The 21,356-nt window shown below is 37.0% G+C and overlaps 1 protein-coding gene across 2 annotated transcripts in view; it reads left to right on the forward strand.

Moving 5' to 3' along the window:
- Window positions 1-4,250: 4,250 nt before the first annotated feature.
- The window catches only part of LOC113505740 (serum response factor homolog), a 244,212-nt gene continuing 227,106 nt past the window's right edge, over window positions 4,251-21,356 (forward strand). For both annotated transcript variants that reach the window (XM_026888545.1, XM_026888546.1), the window contains exon 1: window positions 4,251-4,806. In XM_026888545.1, the coding sequence (XP_026744346.1) occupies window positions 4,405-4,806 (402 nt within the window). In that variant the 5' untranslated portion in view covers window positions 4,251-4,404. The remainder of the gene's footprint in view (window positions 4,807-21,356) is intronic.

A 21,356-nucleotide genomic window follows, 5' to 3' on the forward strand; every position in this document is an offset into this window, starting at 1 on the left:
ACCATCTCAGTCTGCCCGTGACCATGATACCTGCAAAGGTGTCGAAACGTCGGGAACTAAAACCAAAAATTAAACCGCGATAAAATCCGTAAAAGTCGTTTCATTTCTTGTTGCAAATTAAATATTTATAGAGGCATATATACTTAATAATGATAAACCAAATGTTTATTAGTTCATCACAAGTAAAACTTCAGTTGAATAAGCATTATTTTATTTGTAAGACCATGCATAAGCAAAATGTATCGATATTTTGTCGATTTACGTTTCCCATCACTATTTTTTTGTAGGTATAATACAACGAATTTATTTCTTGGCGTAGGGAGCACAGTTCTTTATTATTAGCGTGGCGGTCAAAGGGTTAAAGAAAACAAAAAATATTTCCGAAAAAATTTTTTTCTCGTGTCGCAAGGAATTTCTAAGGATTTGAATAGTAAGACGAATGCCTTGACAGTGATTAAGGTTTTAACAATTTGTTAGTCGATTACACAGAGGCTTGTTCCGCGCAAAGATCGAACCAGCAACGCACTGCGCACTGTTGTCATTCGTGTTTTAGCTAATTTCACTCTAAATATAAAGGTAGAGAATGTCTTTTTTAATTAATATGGATATTGTTCGTTCTTGTTACAGTTTTAAGCATGATTAAAGCCTAAGCGCCAAGATAATATTATCTTTTTTATAAAAACAAAAAAAAATATCCTGTCGCATGCAACACGTTGCATATTTCGTACATTCCTGACCAAAGTCTCAATCTATAAACAGTTCAATACTTAATTTTTTTTATTAAAAACTCGAAGTTTTTTTTATTTTTATAAGTATTTCATTCATGATAAAGAGTTGTATGCGTTACGTAAGTGCGGTCAGCCTGTCTCTATTTTAACCCCTGCTTATACTCCAACATAATAATGAGCTTGATCATACAGAATTCGTAAGCTTCAAATGTATGGAAAAGTAGGTCCAACGATAACGGGATTTGACTATCGGATATCCGGTCACTCGACAATACAGTCAGACTCAATTACTATTCAAGTCAACTGTTTCGTCACCGTAAACATTTTATTTAAATGGAATACTGACTTAAGTCACGTAAGCAAGTATTAAATAATGTTATTATTATATTATTTTAGATTAATCAATTAATTTAATATTTAACGTTATTTCCCACGGATAAGTATTAATTATGGCTGTATCAGGAAACTCCCTTGCCTAGAGCTAGTGTTGCCATTATGCAGAAATTAATTGTCATGCACTTATACTTATTTAAGTACTTAATGACTTTCTAGTTATGTTTTTTATGCAAAAAATAATATTTTAAGTTACATCCCACATTTTTTTGACTCCAAACTATCTACTTATTTTTTAATAATTTGATCTAACTATATTTGGTGATAATTTTAATATCCATTTCCCAGACATGTTTCTCTTCACAATTAAGGAATAAACATTATTTTAAACGTATGAATAAAAGATTATGTTTAAAAACTTTTCCGATGTTGTTTGGGTTGACTGAACTCTGACTAAGAACAATAAAATACACTTAAAAAGGCGAAACATGGCAATATACGTAAAAAGTGGGCGGCCTACAGCCAACTGCTGAGAAAACTTACAAATTTCTGCTAATAACGCCATAAAATAGAAACGATTTAATATTTTGCAATAAATTTTAGTCACCCCCACGTGTTGAAGGCAATTTAGAAAAAATATTATTGAGTGTAGAAAAATAGATAGGAAGTGTTTGAATGGCTTTGTAACGTACTGTTTGGATTTACAAGGATTGAGATTTTATTTAGTGCATTGGTCATTTTCTTTTTAATAGGATCATCATTATCCTCAGCGTATTACCCTCGGCCGGGCATAGACCTCTCTTTGTTTACATAATATGCTATTTTCCATTTAAAGAGGAAGTAAAATAAAAAATAAGTCCAAGTGACATATTTACATTGAAAAGAAACCCCTTATCATTAAAATAGTTCGTAGGTAAATATTTTACCTACTTATAGTTTCCTATAATACAAGATTAGTATAAATAGTCCCTGTAATTTAATAAACTGAGACATCCTTGTCAATAAAAAGTTATAATGAATAAATAAATGCGGACAACTTCACATACATACATTGTTCTGAACCCAAAGTAAGTTGCTAAAGCACTTGTGTTATGGAATTCAGATACAACGAAGGTACCACAAACACCCAGACCCGAGACAATGTAGAAATGTGATTTTTTACATTGACCCGACCGGGGATCGAACCCGGAACCTCAGAGCTAGCGACACCGTGAAACCGGTGCGTACGCCACTCGACCACGGAGGTCGAAGTTGAAACTGTTTGAAGATTTTTTCTGATAGTAGGTGAGTTATACTTCATCCTACCAAGTGAAAGATGTACGTATGGACGGACTCCTAAGATGCCTCACTGCCACTGACATGATAGATAGTCTGAAGTACTAGGTAATGTAAGTAGAAACCGTTACGCCAATAAAATAAAAAAATATGAAACCTTCATAAACTATTTCTATAAAAAAGGCTCACGATCAAATTAAAAAAACTCGGTACTCACAATTCAAGGAAAAGCTTTAGTAGAGAATAATAAATTAATGAACCTAATTAATTTTACTCCAGATTCTTGTTTGTGGAACATCGGATAGATGGCGCTACTGTGCGTGCTTACAATATATCACTGATGTTAAGAGCTATCTAGATTAAACTCCTTCAGATTGCAACAAATATTTGTAGCGAAAGATTTGTCTTTGTCTTTTAACCACTTGAACATACGATAACTATTTTTATTATTGTGGTATCAGACACTACCTATAACTTTTAAAAGATTGTTCGAACACAGACTCATCGTGCTTTAAAATAAAACTAATGAAATGAAATGAAATAAAATAAAAATATTAATTCTAAACGTTAATTCTTTTTTGACATCGCTGGAATCGTCTTTTCATATTTGACTACCATGAGAAGAACTGTCGAAACAAACTCAAGGGTCGCAGTCTCTTTTAAAGTCTAGACAACTATTTCATCTAACCGCCTTACAAATAAAATGATCGACTACTTTGTCGTGAAAGTAACCTTGTCGCTGTAATTATTTATATCGAATATTAGAAAAATAACTAACACGTCTCATTTTTATTATAAATATAGGACTGAGAAGAAAACCATTCCTTCCTTCCAGCAAACATGCGGATTAGTGCTTATAGGCTAAGGTTTTAGACGGCAACCAATACTAATAGGAGATTTGCTTCTTATCTGTCTCTTTTTTTGCAGTCGGGGCTATACGATACTTCGATTTCCACTGACTGGTCTGGTTCCCTCCTTCGTCTTACCAGAAAAGTGGTGGCAAACTACAATTACTTACATAATATGACATGACGTGTATATTGCCCAACCTCTAAGTATGTAGATCTAACATCATAAGTCATGAAGCCCAATATTTTCTGTGTTATCGTTGTACCTCATCACAACACAGTAAAAATATCCCATTCCTAATTCTGAAAATGGTTTCGTTTGTTTAATATTCGTAGGATAAACAGGAATGTCTCTCGCGTTGTTTAAATTGTGTGAACGTTGAAACATGCTAATTATTGACAGATGCTGTGCGTGTTGATCATTTAGAAAAGTTGGTACCTACTTATAACGTCATAGTTGCCAAGAAAAGTTCTCGTAAAATTCGTTAACAGAATTCTAATTTAGTCCTAAGTTGGTAGGTACGTATCTACATAGCTGCCGGCCCTAGAATTGCTTAGAAAAAGTTTATAAAACTAGATAATATAGCTAGCTGGCTGGCTGCAGGTACAACACACACATATTAAGTAAATGTAATGAGCTACGGGTAGGTAGGTACCTATGTATCATTCAATACCTAAGTGACGTGACAAAGTTTTTAATTATTAGACGTGAAAATCGCCAGGTGCGAGTAGGAGGGATTTCAGTGGCCCCCATTTGACCGTCGATTGCCATATTTGGCACGGCTCGCGTCTAAATATGGCTCTGGCACTGCCCACCGCCCCGCCGCTGCGCCCGAGCCGCTCCACTTCCGACTCTATTATTTCTATTTACGAAATAAACTCAAAATAAAAGCTCTATTTTAATACGGATTTCGGGCACTGAAACGTTCGCGGGTTCCCGGCGAACGTTCGCTTTTCCTACGGATGTGTCGGGTTACGGCCGCGCTCTGCGTTTCCGTCCCGCTTCAAAGATATTGCATGCGTCGCGCGAGACAGAGACAGATAGAGGTCGAGGTGCGCGGGACGCAGTCGTGCGAAGTCAGTCGCGGTCCGAGCGGCCGAGTCGTCAGTCCCGCCCTCGGTTCTTTCGCGTTTTCGGTTAGTCTCCGTTCGACGTTCGGACGGTGAGGTGTGCATAGCGCGTGCGCGCACCGGTTACTGTGGCGTACTGCGAGGTTATAATGGACGCGCCCGGCGGAGCGCGGGAGCCCCGCTTCGGGTCGCCGTATGGTATGGGACTCCTCGGCGAGATGCCGGAGATGTATGGCGCTGGCCGGCCGCCCAGCGCGCTCGGCGGCGGCGGGCTGCGGCCCGGCATGCAGCCCTGCCCGATGCCGCGCGCCGGCGTCAAGAGGACCTCGGACCAGTGCTACGACGAGCGACCCTCGCAGAGTGTCTCTCTGGACCACTGCCCCATGCCCGACATCACGGACGATGGCTATGCATCTCTCCAGCCCAAGAAATCGCCACCCTCCAATGGTAAAAAGACCAAGGGTCGTGTGAAGATCAAAATGGAATACATTGACAACAAACTGCGGCGGTACACGACGTTCTCCAAACGGAAGACTGGGATAATGAAGAAGGTGGGTGGGTGAGACCGGTTTTGGCAATATTCCATATGGGTCGACAGGGAGCGCTTGCTGCTTGCAACCAGCATGCGTGTCAGAGTGCATAACATTGTATAAGTTCATGGCAATTATGAGTGGACCGCTCAGTATTTGGGTATCTGTACTGCCTACTTATAGCTAAATATTGTGTTCCAAGTTTTGTTTATAATGTGCGGGGTTGCTTACAACCAATTGTAACAAAAAGAATATTCCTTCAGTTCAATTATCATAATATTATAAGTTTTAATTTGTTAATAGCCTCTACAATTCAAATATAAAATACAAGTGTTATAAAATATAAAATATCTTGAGTTGAGATTACTTGTTGACATATAAATAACCAAATTATTTTTCACAAGTGACTCCTATAAACATGACAAATGTTATTATTTATTATTGGACGTAAAATACAAAATTTAAATAATATACTTATGTTCTAATAATAGTAAAATTGAAACTGCATTGTGATCAACAATGTTGGTGTTTGTGTAAACAGTGAAATGTCAAATCAGTACCAAAAGTACTAAGTAAAACAATAGTAAGAATAGATATTGTTAGTGTTACAATTGGATGTATTAGTACAAAATAGTGTAAAGTTGATGCCCTAAACCAAATGAACACTTAAAAACTAAATGTTATAACAAACATCTTTCGTTGTAATTTTTAAGAGGTTATAATTTTCCGACGCTCAAAAACCCATGGAATATTGCTAAAAACGAGTCCAGATGCATTTTTTCTATCAATATTTAAACATTTCTCGTTCGTTTAGGTCGTAAATTCGTGTTTTCTGTTTATTTATCGAGTTTTTGTGAACATTTGTGTGATGAAAGTTTGACAGATGTCAGCTGTTACAAGGTTATGTTTCGTGAGTATTTTATAGTTATTTAGAAGTTTAACTGCATTGTGGTATGCTACATGAAACATGTTTCATCATAAACGATACGAAAAAAGTGCTAGTGATTTATTTATATTGCATATTTTTAGATAAATTTAATGTATTAAAAGCAGCTGTCATAAATAACTTTTCGATGAGCCAAGAGATGGCGCCACCCGTAGTGTTTTAAAGTGTTGCACTATTTCGAGATTCGGTCATTTAAAATTCGGAAATGTTTTTTGATCTTTTGTTGTTTTACTACCTGATGGTAGGAATATCATATTTTACATTAAAATTAACTAAGTTATAGTTAAAATGTTACGATATACACCTACTCTTGTTCAGTATGTAAAAAATAAGAACATTTTAAGTTCTTTATTTGAGGCTTTATATTTACTTGCTATTTAGTGTTATTGGTATTTACGATATTATGCCTTATTGATTCTACGCCCCGCGGTGTTTCGTTTTACCACTGGGTTACTTACACGCGTTCGTGTTTATCACCCAGTGTTTTCCTATTATTGTCAATAAATTAAATAATAGACAGCGCATTATTTTACATAAATATTGGCGCACCCTTCAATATAAACTAGCTAACAGCAGACGTGATTTACCTACTTTAGACGAGACAACTATGAATATCATTTATTTTAGAAGTTTGAATAAAAAGTTTCTAAACTTTTGCTATAATTAAATCAAAAACAATAAGGTTTAGTTACATCAATTCACATTGTAAAGTTTTTAAATGTTTTAGTAACTGCTTAAATATAATTTTAATTGCATACATAATTTATAAACGCCTAAAGATATTATCTAAGTACATATTTCCTGTAACCAACGAGGTAAAAGACAAACCATCTATTACCTCATACATAGATAAAAAAAAAGATTATTAAAGGAAAATAGATAGCGAAATTTGTACCAAGCAGTGAGGCAGGCCTATTGCACGTAAATTGTAACATGCTCTCTTTACGAGGCGTTTTCCACTGGGACAGATCTCTTACCATTAAAGGGTCTGACAGAACAGCTAATTAGTTAATTAGTATGACACAGTAATAAGCGGCGGTCGCGGAAAGATTGTTGGTAATCGACGTGTAATGGCTGATACCTACAGCTAACTATGGCTTTAACGGTATTATTTACAGCGGAAAACATTGAGTATTCAAATAAAAATTAAACCAAAAGTTTAGCCAATTGCAGTTATTTATAAAGCATGTCTCTTTTTTGACGTAGGCAATGTAAAAATAAGGATAATATTAAGCATGTATTTTTAATTTAGCAACATAAAAATTGTCTTTCGCAAGCCGTAACACGTCATGAAACTTTACTTCAAAATAATGTGATGTAAGAACTGTATAAAAAACATCACTTTACAAGTTAAAACAATTTGTTTGTACAGTTTTAAAGGATTATCTGATCGTTTAATCCCAGATTACAGAGGAAGTATTGAAATGGAATCCTGTTCATCTAGAATACGCGATACGAATATGAAGTAAGGCCGGGGATCAATTAGTATAATTAGCGCGCACAAAAGGAATATAAAATAGCGGCTATGAGAATAACACCTTTGTAAAGGTTTGAAATATTTTTCCTTTGAAAAGTTTATAAAACTCTTGGAAGGTAATGATAGCTTGCGTTTTAGGATTTTGTTTTGCTTTTTAGCTTGATTACGTAATTATGCAAATAAAAGCTTATTTTTATTTGATGTACATTTTCCTGTTTCTTATTTTTAGGTTAAATCGTTATGTCTAATGCCGTTCCTCTTTGCATTTTTTTATAGATTAACTGAAACTATTTATTTTTACATTGTTACACAATTCAAACCTATTAATCATTAAGTAAATATAATTAAATTGAATTACGAAAATGTAAGTACCGATCGAATCGTGAACCACAGAAAGTTAGCTTCATTAAACGGCAAGACATTGTCAATCTATGCGTGGAGAAATGTCTGTGAGCGGATCGTGTACTGATGTCCGTCAAAATCCACCATTGAAATGTGATGCAAATAGTGAGCGATGGCGAAGGCATGCGCTAATGCAGGGATAGATGCAAGCATCAGTTGGAATGATCACAACTTGTTTAATTTGTACGATTTTTTGTGTATCATAAGTTTTTTCTGTACCCAAAATGAATGAAAGATGATTATGTATTAAATTTCAATTCTTGGCATGGTTTTGGATTTTATCATGTTCAAGATTCACAAATTCAATTAGGATTGTGTGAATCTTGTTTTTCACCCCATGTCATTATTATCATCATCATCGTGATTATGAAGAGATAAAATCAATTGGTTTTAAATAATAACCATTTTTCGATTTTTTTATTAGTTCACTTACGAACAGTATATGTACTCACCGGACAAATTTGTCCAGCAAGTCCTAAAACAACAAAAACTAGTTTCAAACATATCGTAAGGATCTTAAATAATTTTCGTTATCACGGCAATACCGAACCGCCTTAATCTTGCGCCGCATTGGGGTCGCAACACGCAAGCGATCCTGTCGCGCAGCGGGTATCAAAGTCGCCGGCGTGCCCTGTTGTTACTTGTTAGGCGTGCGCCCGCGCATCCGCCGTTCGTTCGTTATGCGATGTAATGCCCCTTAAAACGTGCAGCTTTACTTAGCTTCGCAATTAAACAAGGTTTTCTGATTGACAGCGTATAAGAATAACTAGGGATTGTTTTGGGAACGTTGACCACTATTAAGCGTTCATTATGATATGTGCATCTTACATTATATTATTTTTATAAAAAAATGCCTATTCCCATTATCTTTGAACAATTGTTTTGCTGACAAGATTACAATAGTTAATAATGCTTTTAGAAAATTTGTCGCTTAAAAGATAACCATGATAAAGTGATGTTAAAATATCGTGTTAAAGTTTCAGTCATTAATTGATGGGTCTAGCACACAAATGCCTAATAGGAACATATCTTAAGCTAATCAATGTAAAGGCCTGCTCATCAATTCGGTGCACCTATCACCTCGTGCAACCGGGACTTTAATTGCGACGCCCCAGGGGCCGTCAGGCCGACACGACGGCATTTTGTTGTCGGCATGCCGGTGTATTGTACAGACTTTGTCATGAAAATTGCCGACAATATGTTGTTTAGAGTCTAACCGAACCGACCGACGACCATCTTGTTATTGTTAAAAGCATCAGCGTGTTTTAGCGTAATTTGTTGAATAAACATTTACTCATTTTGGCTCACAACAATGATTAAACTAATATTTAAATTCAAATTCTCAGAAAGTTAACTTTGAAGATCAATTATATCACAGCTCTTAAATGTATTTGACCAACGATATAGCCGCTTTTGTTTTTCACCAACGATGATATTGCGGTGCATTTATAAATCAAAACGTGCTCTTCTCGAAATGATAATAGCCCTCATTGTTTAGCGCGTTCCTCCAAAGCAAGAATAAATTATACAGTCCGATATAGGCGTTCCGATATAGTCCTTAAAGAGGACATTTTAATAAATTTAAAATAACGATTATCGTTGTCTGGCGGAGTCGTGATTTCGTTAGGTTCGTGGTTGGGTCTAGGGCCGGAATAAGTCGTCACGAACGATTACTAAATTAATTAGGACCTAGCTCGGATGTAGATTGCGCTTGAGATTATTTTCCCACACGACTTGACGACGTTTAGATCTTGAGATTTTGTGAAGTATTGTTTAATGTTAGTACATGCACGTAGATATCTGTTAATTGTGTGGCGACGGCTCCTGTGACCCCAACATTTTTGATAAAGCCTTCGAGTCGCGGATGCAGTATGTAGCGCTTAATAGATTCGTCGCTGGATAATTTAGTCCATTAATATTTTAGCAAACAATTTGCGTAGTAGTCAGAGGGGCAGGCGTTACTGAAATGAAACAATTATGTATTGCGCCTACACTAATTACGGGCGGCGGGTCGGCGCGGGCGCGCATCTGCGACCCATATCTCACGGCCCGCAACCGTTTTGTAATGCTAATGCCACCGCGACCTGTGTGGCGCGCTTTTGTGTTTTGGTGGGTTCTTAAACGCTCCCAAATTAGACGGGGTAATTGTTTCTGAGCCGAATAAAACAGTAGCATTTATTTGAACAGGAATTTATTTGTATTTCTTCTTCGCCGGTGAGCCAATTTTCTGCAGTAAAAAACTTCTGCAGTTTTGGACCTAAGCTTGGGTTTACGTAGTTTAGGATTTATTATATATTTTTTTTTAATACCTAACGAAAGTTTACTTTTTATACAATTTTATTCCTCTGAGAAATATAAAGCATTTTTTTATCTTACTGAAAATTTAAATAATCAACTTAATGTACTTAAAATCTAAAATGTAGAGACAAGAATCAACAACGAACGTAAAACGATTCTTATAAATTCATTTCGCGTTCGACCTTACTTAACAACGCCGTGGTCGAAACGAAAGCGCCAAATATGGACACAAAAATACCAGGAGCCCACTAATACGAAGAGGTCGATTATTCCCGGAGTCTCGAACGTCGCGTGACTCGTGTGCCATCTCGTGTTAAAATGTATCACTATCAAGTTCTGAAATATTAGGCAGGTGGCGCTTATTTTATAGAAAATGTATAAAAACTGCTAACATTTTTTTCTTTGATAAATATTTTCAATTTATTCCCTCTTCAATATTTTTTTACTAGTACGCACAAAAAAAATATCCGGACTATTTTCCTAGAAAAGTAATACACATTGAAGTAAACAGTTAGCAAACAATGAAGTCTTTTTGCAATGTACGTCGAGCCCCTGCAACATTACGGTTCGTTAGCACCAAGCGCGACCGCGTAACCAACTCACTTACCAGGCGTCCACGAGTACGAGAGAGGTTGTCAAACGCGTCCATATTATAATGGTCCCCAGTTAACTAACGCGTTTCTCCCTGCAAGCTAGAGAACTGGCGTAGTGCGGGACGGGGTGGATCAATAGCGATTGGGCGGTGAAAAGGGAATGTCTGGCGCGTCGGCCCGCCTCCCAACAACACCTAGCGTGAACGCCTTGTTGTTATGCGCGCCTGGTACTCCGGGGCCATTGCGATGCCTTGCTATGTTCTGCCACCAGTTGATTGATTTGGCCGTCTCCGCACGTTTTCATTACTTTGGAATATGTATGAAATGAAAGATTTTCCTTTGTAGTCAATTCATAAAAAGTGTAGCAGGTTTTTTTTAGATCGTTATATTGACGAAAGCTTAGTGACTTGAGGTCATAGTGTCTTCGTAAATAGTCCGCTGATTACCCTAGGGAGACGACATCTGTCGGCATGTTAGGCCGACTAATAGTCGGTCTTATCGGTCGGCATAGTTCGTTAGTCGTCGGGTCCACATCAAAGGGTTTTTCGAGACTCACGACTGAAACGATCACGATGCGAGTTTTCGAGAAAACCGAGTTATGTGCACGAATATGTGGTAAGTTTTGTCATTAATGTCGGTCAAGATGTTAAAACATGCGATTGTATTCAATTCACATAGAATAATCGCATTGTTGGAATTTAGAACTGCCTATAATTTTACGAGTCATTGGCGACATTTAATGCTTCCGTGGGTTTAAGTGGCTGCGTAGCACTTTTAGGGTGGATTAATGGAAAGTATCGCCGTTGCATTCCTGAATTCGTTCTGATGTTAGTGTTACCCAACGCATTTCTTCAATCCTGCAGTACTTACGTAGTTTAATCAAGGCAATTTCGAAGACATCTGAATTCAACTTGTGAAAGTATACGGTTCTATTTGATCGTGATAGGTTAGTCGTGTTCCCTTCGGCACATTCCATACAATTTTCGCTATGATCTGTTTCACGTTTCGTCATATTGTACTTATACAGTTTTCATTAAATATATCACTTATTCTATAGTGGAGTGAGTCCATTTCCTTAAGTTTTTTGCGTAGATCCTTTCACGTCAATCACTAGTTTCCTAATCGCTCCACATACTACACTACGGAAAATCAAAACAATATTATTAGCATTTCGAAAACCGCTACAACATTGTTCTTAGTATTATTTTGTAATTTAATAAATAATTAGAATGAATACTACTGATAACTGCAAAGCGTGAACTGTAACGGTAGTGGTAATTTTTAATCTGTCATAACATATTTAATTAATTATTTTTTTCATATAAGGTCATAGGGCGTGACTGAAACTCCTTATTTGGCGTCTGTTACAATAATTAATATAATAATGTTTCACTATCCGTATAGTGAGCTAGTAGGACATAATGTATGAAACATAAAAACGTGTTGCAAGTTAAAATAAAGACTGGTATGTGGACTTTTTACACGAATCTATAAGTTACAATTTTCCCGCGAAAGAATTTTGAAAAAGGGTATCGTATTACTCTTTATAATTGAAGGCATTTTTATGTTTCGAGGCGCCAAGTTTAATGTAGGCCCGCAATGCTCCGCAAAGTGGTAAATAAGTGTTTTCTTTCGTGCAAATGAATATTTAATAGTAGTGAGTTGGACTTGTTGCAATTTGTTAAGAGCTGATTGAAAAGTTAAAGTGTTTAATGTACAGGTGTGAATGTGGACTAGGGCGGCTACAATGTATCAATGTTGTTCAATTTTATTTATTTCGTTTTAATAAAAAACTGCGAAAAATGTTAGGTTTAAAATATTTGAAGGCGTTTTGGTTTGACCTCATTTGTTTTATTTGGTTTATTGTTTTGTCAGTTTTTGCAAGAATTTAAGGTGTGTGAGCTAAGTGGTTAAATGAAATTGATTCGTGAACCAAAAGCTTTTTAATCAAATATTTGTGTTTAACCTTGTCATAGTTTTGTTTTTAACAAACTTTTATAAGATAACGAAAGTAACTGTCTGATTAAGAACTAAGTAAATATCTTATTTTAACAAAAGCCTCCCGCAGTAAATAATTTAATCCTTGTATCGCAATTTCAAGTCACATGGATGAAGATAACCAGATTTAAAACAAGCATTAGTGGATAACATGCTATGATGATGATGCTATTTCTAATCGGGGTTCGAACCCGCTACACGTCTCACAATGAAAGTCGGTTTGAAGTGGTGACCGGTGCGTACCACCCCTCTATCCGTGCAGACATAATTTTAACTGGAATATCTAGTGTTTCATTACATTTTACTAGTTTTCATTAGTTATCTTTTCTTCTTCTTTCAATCAAACCTTAAGTTATTAGGACTCTACTAGGTACTTATAAATGGTTATTTAGTAAAACATGTTTATTTATCTCTTTAACTTATCCACTTACCTATCAATTTTTCGGAATTTCTTAAACATGAACAAATTCTCTTATAACAGTCACCACACACCAATCAAATTAACGCCATATGTTAACTATGATAACAAACTATAAACTCGTTGATTACAAGACTCAAGTGGTCGTGACTCAAGTTAACACTTTAGGTACACTTGGTACTATAATATAAAGTATTGTTTCCTGTCCCCTTTATTTTTATACCTTTACAATGGCTATCGTATTACACTTGCAGATAGATTCCTCATTACCGCGTGTAATGAGCGTCCTGTGGACACTTACGCGACATGTTGTAGGCCGTAGCGGGTATCTTTTGTTTTTTTTTGGTATGCTTCTATTTACTGCTGGATAATTTAAGGAACTAATTTGTTAGGTACTGCAAGGCAATTGATTAAAGATATATGTGAATTGTTATAAAAAAAAATATTCTACTTGCCTGTTTAAGTATTTCCGCTTGAGAACTCATATTTATTTTATTAATACAGTTTTTTAGTCCTTATGTATAATACGTTTTCAAATATTTTTTTCATAAGCTATATTTATATAAAGCTTAATTCGAAAAATGTTGTGAGCATTACAGAATATTCTATCTATTTATTATGCTGGAGCATTAGATAGAATTGGTCCATAAGTACCTGCCTGTTACATGACTATTCAGGGCATAACTCTTTTTTTAAGAGAACATTGAAAACTAATTTACACAACAATGTTTAAAAAAAATACCTTCACTAAACAACATGCTTCTGTTTTGAAGCTTTCGCCCGAACTACAAAATACGAAAGTTCAGATTAGTTTTCGCGGCTCTGTTTTGGCTTTTGTGCTAAACAATGCACAACTTCCCCTGTTATTCTGTGAGATGCTAAAAACTTTTTTATTAAATAGACCGTAATACGTTACTTACTAAATAATATGAAAAGCTTTTAATAATTTCCTGTTGCTTTTTATGTTGAGTAATTGTTCTCGACTCCCATCCAGTCTCTACAATCAAATATGAAATTAAATGACTAGTTTTTTTTCAATGTAGCCCTTTAACTATATATTAAACTGCAAAACCTATGTTAAACTACATTACTGGCTTACGTTTTTAATTTGGTTTCTGGACCACAGTCCTGAAAAGCCTTGGTATTAAGAATAAAAAAAAACAATTTCGATATTTGAATTTAGCTTGTCTTGTCAGTGCGTTTTGTTATTGCTGTATAGTTTATAACTTGCACCTAATGCAAATAGCTAAGGAGTTAGTGTGTCTAAGCCGGTTCCATCTTTGATATGTAGGTCCCGTGGGATTTGTGAATAAGCATCCTGTGGACTTTGTATACAGTAATGAATTGAACTAGCGCATCTTTTATAATACTAGAGTGTTGCCACACGGTTGAAATCTTTTCCCTCGAAAGCTTGAATAATATAGTGTTGCCAGGAAATAGTCAAGTCATCATTATGGGGATAATATTTTCTTACAACAGTCTGACTGTAAAATATTTTCAGTGCCTAAACTAACCCAACTTGTATGTATAAAGTTACCTAGAAATATTTATTCTATATTGCTGCACTAAAGTCTCATAAAACCCATTGTTTATATTTATATTAGGCTTTTTATTTTGCATACAAAGTGCAGTCTTAATAAGTGATAATCTAAATAGCGTCATTTCATAATCGTAATGGTCTTTAATAAAAGTTTAAATATTTTTATAAAATTTCAAATAATGTGTAATCAATGTTAAGCCCAGTATTAGCATATTATATTCATAGTTAATAGCCGTCGTCTAATGCGCGTGATGGCCACCCTACACAGCGACACCTGCGCGGTAACGATGCGCCGGCGCAACTGGTTCGACCGAAATAGTCCTTCAGGTGTCCCATCTAAACATGTTGGGGTGGTCACCGACACTCAGTAATAAATTGTGATTGTTTACTAAATGTCCCCCTATTTGTAAACGTCTTATTGCGCTGCGAAAATATAATTATTTACGCAATTTGTTGTCTCATTTAATATGTTAATATTGAGACGTTTTTATGGTTTATTTTCGTTTTGAAAAGTGACGTGGAAGTGCCAGTCGCTTCGCTTCGATCTTGTTCAACATTATTATTTAATTGACACAGTTATTTTTCACCACCCTTCGGATTGGATGCTTGCGTTTTTTTCATTCATGAGTATTTGCATAATGTCTACTACAGTTACAAAGTCGGATTCATAAATATGTAATTAATGTACTAATGTAAGCAGTATTATAATACTTAAGTGAGCCCGAGGTCGCGGAACGTTTACTTCTGTCTGAATTATTCGACGTCAGATGTTATCGGTCGTTCGAGTCGCGAAAAAACATCGAAAGAGATCTGTGGCTACCATAGAGATCGACGATATCTGTCGTTGTGTCAAAATTTCCGAACGCGCCAAGCCAGCGGGACCCCATCCATAATGTATCGGCCTCGGGAATTTCATACATAAAACATTAACGAGTAAGGTTTTTATTTGATTGCGGTTCGAGAGCAAACCACATGCTTTTTATAGGATCAATTAAAAAAAATCGTCAAACATCCAGATTTCGATGGGAAACCGCACGTTTTGCCGACGTTATCATGAAATTGAACAATACCAAAGCTTTTTACCCGCGACGTTGATTTTGCTGGAATTCAAAATATTTTAACAGAAAACTGGACCTTGTCGCGTTCTACGGGCGATTTCAAAAACAATGTCGTTTTTGTGATACGACCTCGATCGATACTTTAATGTTGAATGACAGCTGAAACTCGCGAATTCTTACTGAGGGCGCTGATAGTAAAGCTTTTTATTAAACATGTTCAAATCAGTGAGCGTTTAGTTGTGATAGGTCGCCAAAATACTAATACACATATCGCTAGAGGTATCGAATGCGCCCATCGGTGTTAGTGTTGCGGCCGCCGCCCACGCGAGCGGTCGTGCGGTGGCAAGCCACAAAATCACATCGTCGTCACGTGCGCGCCCACGTGACGCCTACCGACGCATAACATTGCGAAAAAAACTAAATCTCTTAACGTAACTCCTGTTTCAACCTTGAGATTTAATGCCTTCGTTAAATTGCTGCATGTGGGCTAGTTAGGACGTCTCATAAGTTCCTTTTCGATTCTTTTGTTCATTGTATTCAAAGGAATTTAAGGCTTTTGAATTTTCCTACGATCAGATTTAAAAGGATAACAATGGGGAACCATTTTCAAGATCAGTTTTCTCTTTTAATGTGATAGTGGCTCGGAAAAGGGGTAACCCTGTAGCTTAGTAGTTAATCTTGATACAAAATGTTTATTTTTCGGTAACGAACCTATGCGAAACGTTTCGATCAAGTCTTCAGGTGGACGGACCATTCGGATAATCCCTATAATTCTCGTTTCGCGTGTTAGCCGTTAATTAAGCTATTTGTCAGGTGGCGGAGCAATTTACATTTCTTCGGCAGTCTTGGGGATTCTCCGTGGCTCGAGAGCTTTGCAACGACGTATTATTATCCTTTTAGGGAGGGCGGCATCCTCACACAGGCGCTTGGCGTCCTCCGAACCTTTTATTGGGACCACCTGTGTTTGTTTGCTTGGACGTATGAATTGTCCAGTAAATAAGGTTAGCGGAATATTTGCCCGTAGCTGCCTTAATGCTATTTAGTGGCACCGCAGTTCATTTGCATAAGACTGAGACAGAAATTAGCATTTAACACGGGGTGCATTCTTCGCGATCTAAATCTTCGATTGCATTGAATCGACGTTCGTTCCGAATTAGAAATTCTATCGGGCATCTTAACAAACGGAACGAGATCATCCACATAAAGCTCGGAGTGATAGCAAATACATTAACATGGAAGCCATCGGTCGCTGGTACACGTTGTCGTACAGAAGTATAAAAATGTCTCGCACGCAACACAATTCATGGGAACTCGTTCTGGGATCAGACAGGCCATCAAGTTAGTTCAGTTCGCAGGTGAAATGTATTGACAACTGGTCTTCCTTGATGCGTATCGGCGTGATGGTATCGTGGTGGCGGCGCTTCAGTCGGCTCCTGTTACCCTCGGACCCGTTGCATTGTGGAGATCACAGATAAACCTTGTTTATTTAGCGCTAAAATTTATTCAGCCATGAGAGGCCATTAAGAAAAGAATTATTAACAGTTGGACAGGTTTACGTTCATAAGCTCGGGTAATAGCGTGTTGAGTTATGTTTGTTTTTTCGCGTGTTCCAGTAATTAATTGAATGTTAATACATTTAATAAATTCATCTCGTATATCGTACACAATGCTCGCCGCGACTGGGCTGGTGCTGCGCCGCTCGCTCGATGTAATTGGACCAGCATTAGTGGCCACTTCTCGTGCTGTATACGTATGAATGAAGTTCATTAATCAAGGTCGAGTTAGCGACGACAAAATTACATAGTACACGGACAACATTCGATAAATGGTAATTATCGAACAGGAAACTTATGGAAGTGTATAGGGCGACACAATAAATTAAGGACACGACACGGTCCGTCTACCATTCATAAAGCAATCTCGCATGTTTATGAATGAAACTCGCAACGAGACTATGAACATGTAATTACCGACGCCAATGGCGTCGATATCGACGCCCGACCACATTTGCATAAGGCTCTAGGCTCAATCTTAATATCTATAGAACACCCAGCCCGTTTATATTGATTCAAGGATTGTCCATTGTTCTGTGGATTGTGTATTGTTAGCTATAGCTTCTATTGTCGCTTGAGATTTGGTCGTTTAATTGAATCTTCCTTATATTGTTCGTAGGATAATAGTGCTCAAATTGCTCGGTGGCTTTTGGTGTCTATTTAACAAGCAGTACAATATTGGTTTTAGTCCGCCTTTATCTTTGAATATTCAGCAATAACTTAATCCATCGGGCTGCGTTAACGGGATGTGTCGACAAGTAAAGAACTAGCCTTCACTGGTTTGAATACAAATTCATTTAACCGGTCATCTTCAATGGCGGTTGTAGATTATCTCTGGCGTTCGAGGCGGTGACAAATTGAAACGTTGCGATATTGGAAATTTTTGCACGGTCTCGGTATTAATCTTGATCGCAATAGTCGCACACTACCCGAGTTACACCGACGATATCACACCGGTTCTCCGTAATCGGTAATTATTGTTTAAGCGTCGTTTAAACTAATCGCCATAGACGCCGCTAAACCGCCTGCCGAGTGCCACTTTGACGCCGTCCAACGTGCAATCTCTGGCTCGAGCTGAATGACAATTTCAATATTGCCGATACAGATTTTTGCTTAACGAACAAGACTAACAACATTCACTTTGTAATTATCGTGATACGTTTTCATTAACAGCTGATTTAAGCCTGCTTTGCGCAATTGCTCCCGTTATTTGAGTCTTTTTTTTCACTTTTTTAGAGTTCCGTAAGTCTATGTTGAGGGCGGAGGTTAATTTCGCACGTGTGTTTCTGATATATGTCGCCACCGTGCTCACGAGTGGCACCAATTGTGAACCAGTAAATATGCCATTGACTCTTTAATCGTAAAAAATAAAAAAGCATCCCTGTTTCAAGTCCAAAAACCTAGATATTATTTGCTTACATATGTTCATCGTATCAGAATTCTTTTATGTAGCGTCTCCAAAGTAATTTACATACTGTACCGCTATTCAAGGAAACATCCAAACGACTTGTTCTGAATCATTACGTTTTTTCTGTAATCAAGTTTTCGACCATATCTGACGACCTCTCAAAACAAACAAGCCGAAATTAGCTCACATACTTTTATCTGCACTTCGTATTGTGCGATTTCTTTATGATTTCATTAAAAATTGTTCTCTGATACAGTTGTCGGATAGCAAATTGAATTTGGTACAGTTAGCAGTACATAAGCAGTATTAATCGTGATTGAGCGTGTGGCTTCTGATTGGATCGCGCTGGGAGATAATGTAGCTTAAAACTTTCACTTTTCAATCATTACAGCGCTGGCGCTGATTACAGAACACTGAATTGGCCACCCCCTACGGATCTCCATGATTTATTGTCGTGTACACATACTGGAATACGAATAATATTTTTATGTTATTGATTGTATGATCGCTTATTAGTGTCAAATAACTGAGCGCTTGTAAATGTTATTACTGGAATTTCACAGCTGCCAGGATGACCACACCTCGTGTGCTGGACTTAATAAATCAATTCAAAAGTCAAATCGTAAAGCTTTATAATTTGCACGTACACACGTACTTTAGACACTTTCATCTCTGGATTAATAACAACACATTCGTAACTGTTTTTGCCATCAGAGGTGAATCAACTCCACGTCCTTAATGCAATGGCATCATCGCTGCCATAAAGGGTGCACGATGACGTAGTGCTGCAAACAAATACAGCCACGTGGCGTGGTACGCTTCGGTAGGCAAAAGACGAACATGGCCCGTTTAAACCTTTTACGACTAATCCAGTCGAGTGCTGCCCACAAATGGCAACCTGGCCTTTCATAACCTGTTTTTGGGGTTTCCTTAGCCCCTCGTTAAGGCTACGTTATTTTTTATTATAGAAATCGCACGTGGCGTGTGACGTACCTGAACCGTTAAGATATTGACGTGTTTTTGTCAAAGCTTTTTGTTACGTTGAAAGCGGTTGTTATCAATAGTCACGCGAGGCGATGTTCGAATCTTATCATTCGACTTTCACGTATTCGCGTTCTATTTGTTGTCATTGCATGTTCATATTGCATTTTTTTGCTCATTAAGGTTTTTAACATATCAGAAAACTCTTTAAATAATAAATATTAAAACATTCATCACTTACCTTACAATTATAGTAATAAGTTAGTGATAATACGTATTGTGGAATCGTTTCAATATTTCATGAAGGTTTTTTGCAGTGAATGCTACAATTTTATCATATATGTTTTAATCAATGATTTTAAATTGAAATACTGTTACAAGGTTTAATTAAACAGCGTATTGTATTTTTTTCTGCGTCAGTTAGCATCAAAAATGGTGCGTTTTCTAAGTGCATTTTTACTTGTTTGAATTCTAAATGACGTTAGTTGATGAAGTTTTCAAAACATCTCCCGTGTTGTTTACAAGTCTCTAGCGCTGTCGATATAAAACGCGAAGTACCCGCAGTTTCCTGTAAACTAATTAAAGTTAATGCTCAGCGTTTAGCCTTGCGCGCTCAGTGAGTGAACCTGTCCGCTACTTCATTTCCATATGAATTGCCGTCTAGCCGTAAGATGATAATAGGTTCACACCTTAGGCTATAGTGAAAGTGGATCAGTACAGCCCGGCGCGGTTATATCGCGGGGAATTCAAGGAATCTTGATGGGACGAGGGTTCTAGGTAGCTGATGGATGGCGAACTCGATGCATATTTAATCAATACGAGTCTTGTATATGTAACTGATACATATGTTCAAATCTAAGTGGACAAGTGCGTGGAGACCTCCTAAGTCAGTGTTCAGTATAAGATGTTTAAATATCTATTCGCAGATTTTTAGTAACTGTTCTCACTTCGAAATATCGATACAAAAAGACTTCCAACGATCAATACTTTATATTAATAACGTACTCCGATAAAATCTTCTTTCTCTTAAGCGATGTACTTGTTAATTATTTTTTATTTGCTTGTTTGCATTCACCTTTCGTTGAGGTCTCACAAGTAACGTAATTAAACTTATCTCGGAACTACGTCATATTAATTTGTCTTCACTCAGACATGCTTTTAAAACTTTTTTTTAATTGCCACCTGTTCAGTTACTTACATTTACTCAGCTATTATAGTAATTATTAACGATGTACAATTACTCATGTTTTAGAAGTGTTACTTCTAGGGTATAAATAGTATACTTTGTAACTTAGCCAGGACACTATTTACATTACATTATCGCAAGCTGCAGGTCTTGAAGGATCCATGGAAATTATTGTAATGCCAACACGAATTTAAAACTTTCTGAAAATTATGGCAATATCTGCCCCGTAGCTATAGAGTTATTAAAGTAAAATTGCACAATGATCGAACGGAATGGGCGAAACCATATTAACCAATAAAATTAAAATGTCATAAAACGACAATTGTGCACCAAAATTCGCCCCAAGAATGACTGGGTGTCCGTAATGTTACGTTATTATTAGTCAGATATTGCGAGTTTTATGTGTATTCTGGTTTTCCTTTTCCCAGAAATGTTACTTTTAGTGTGACGGGCGGTTTTACCGACGCTGATTTTAACAAGACTGGCTTGCAATTAAGGACTGTTTACCGGGCATTAATTTTTGGCAATAAAAGAGGAGCACGCATGAAATGATCGGTACGCATGCGCGCTCGGATGCTCCGTGGGAAAAGCGGCCGCTTTGTACTCCATTGTAGTCGCAATTAGCTGGTTTTTTAGTCCGCGTTGTCGCGGGTCGCACTTGTCACAGTAATGTCGTATCGCTATGTCCCGTCCCGAATGCTTTCCCCAGTTAA

Source organism: Trichoplusia ni, chromosome 27, assembly GCF_003590095.1.
Source record: "Trichoplusia ni isolate ovarian cell line Hi5 chromosome 27, tn1, whole genome shotgun sequence".
NCBI lineage: Eukaryota > Metazoa > Arthropoda > Insecta > Lepidoptera > Noctuidae > Trichoplusia > Trichoplusia ni.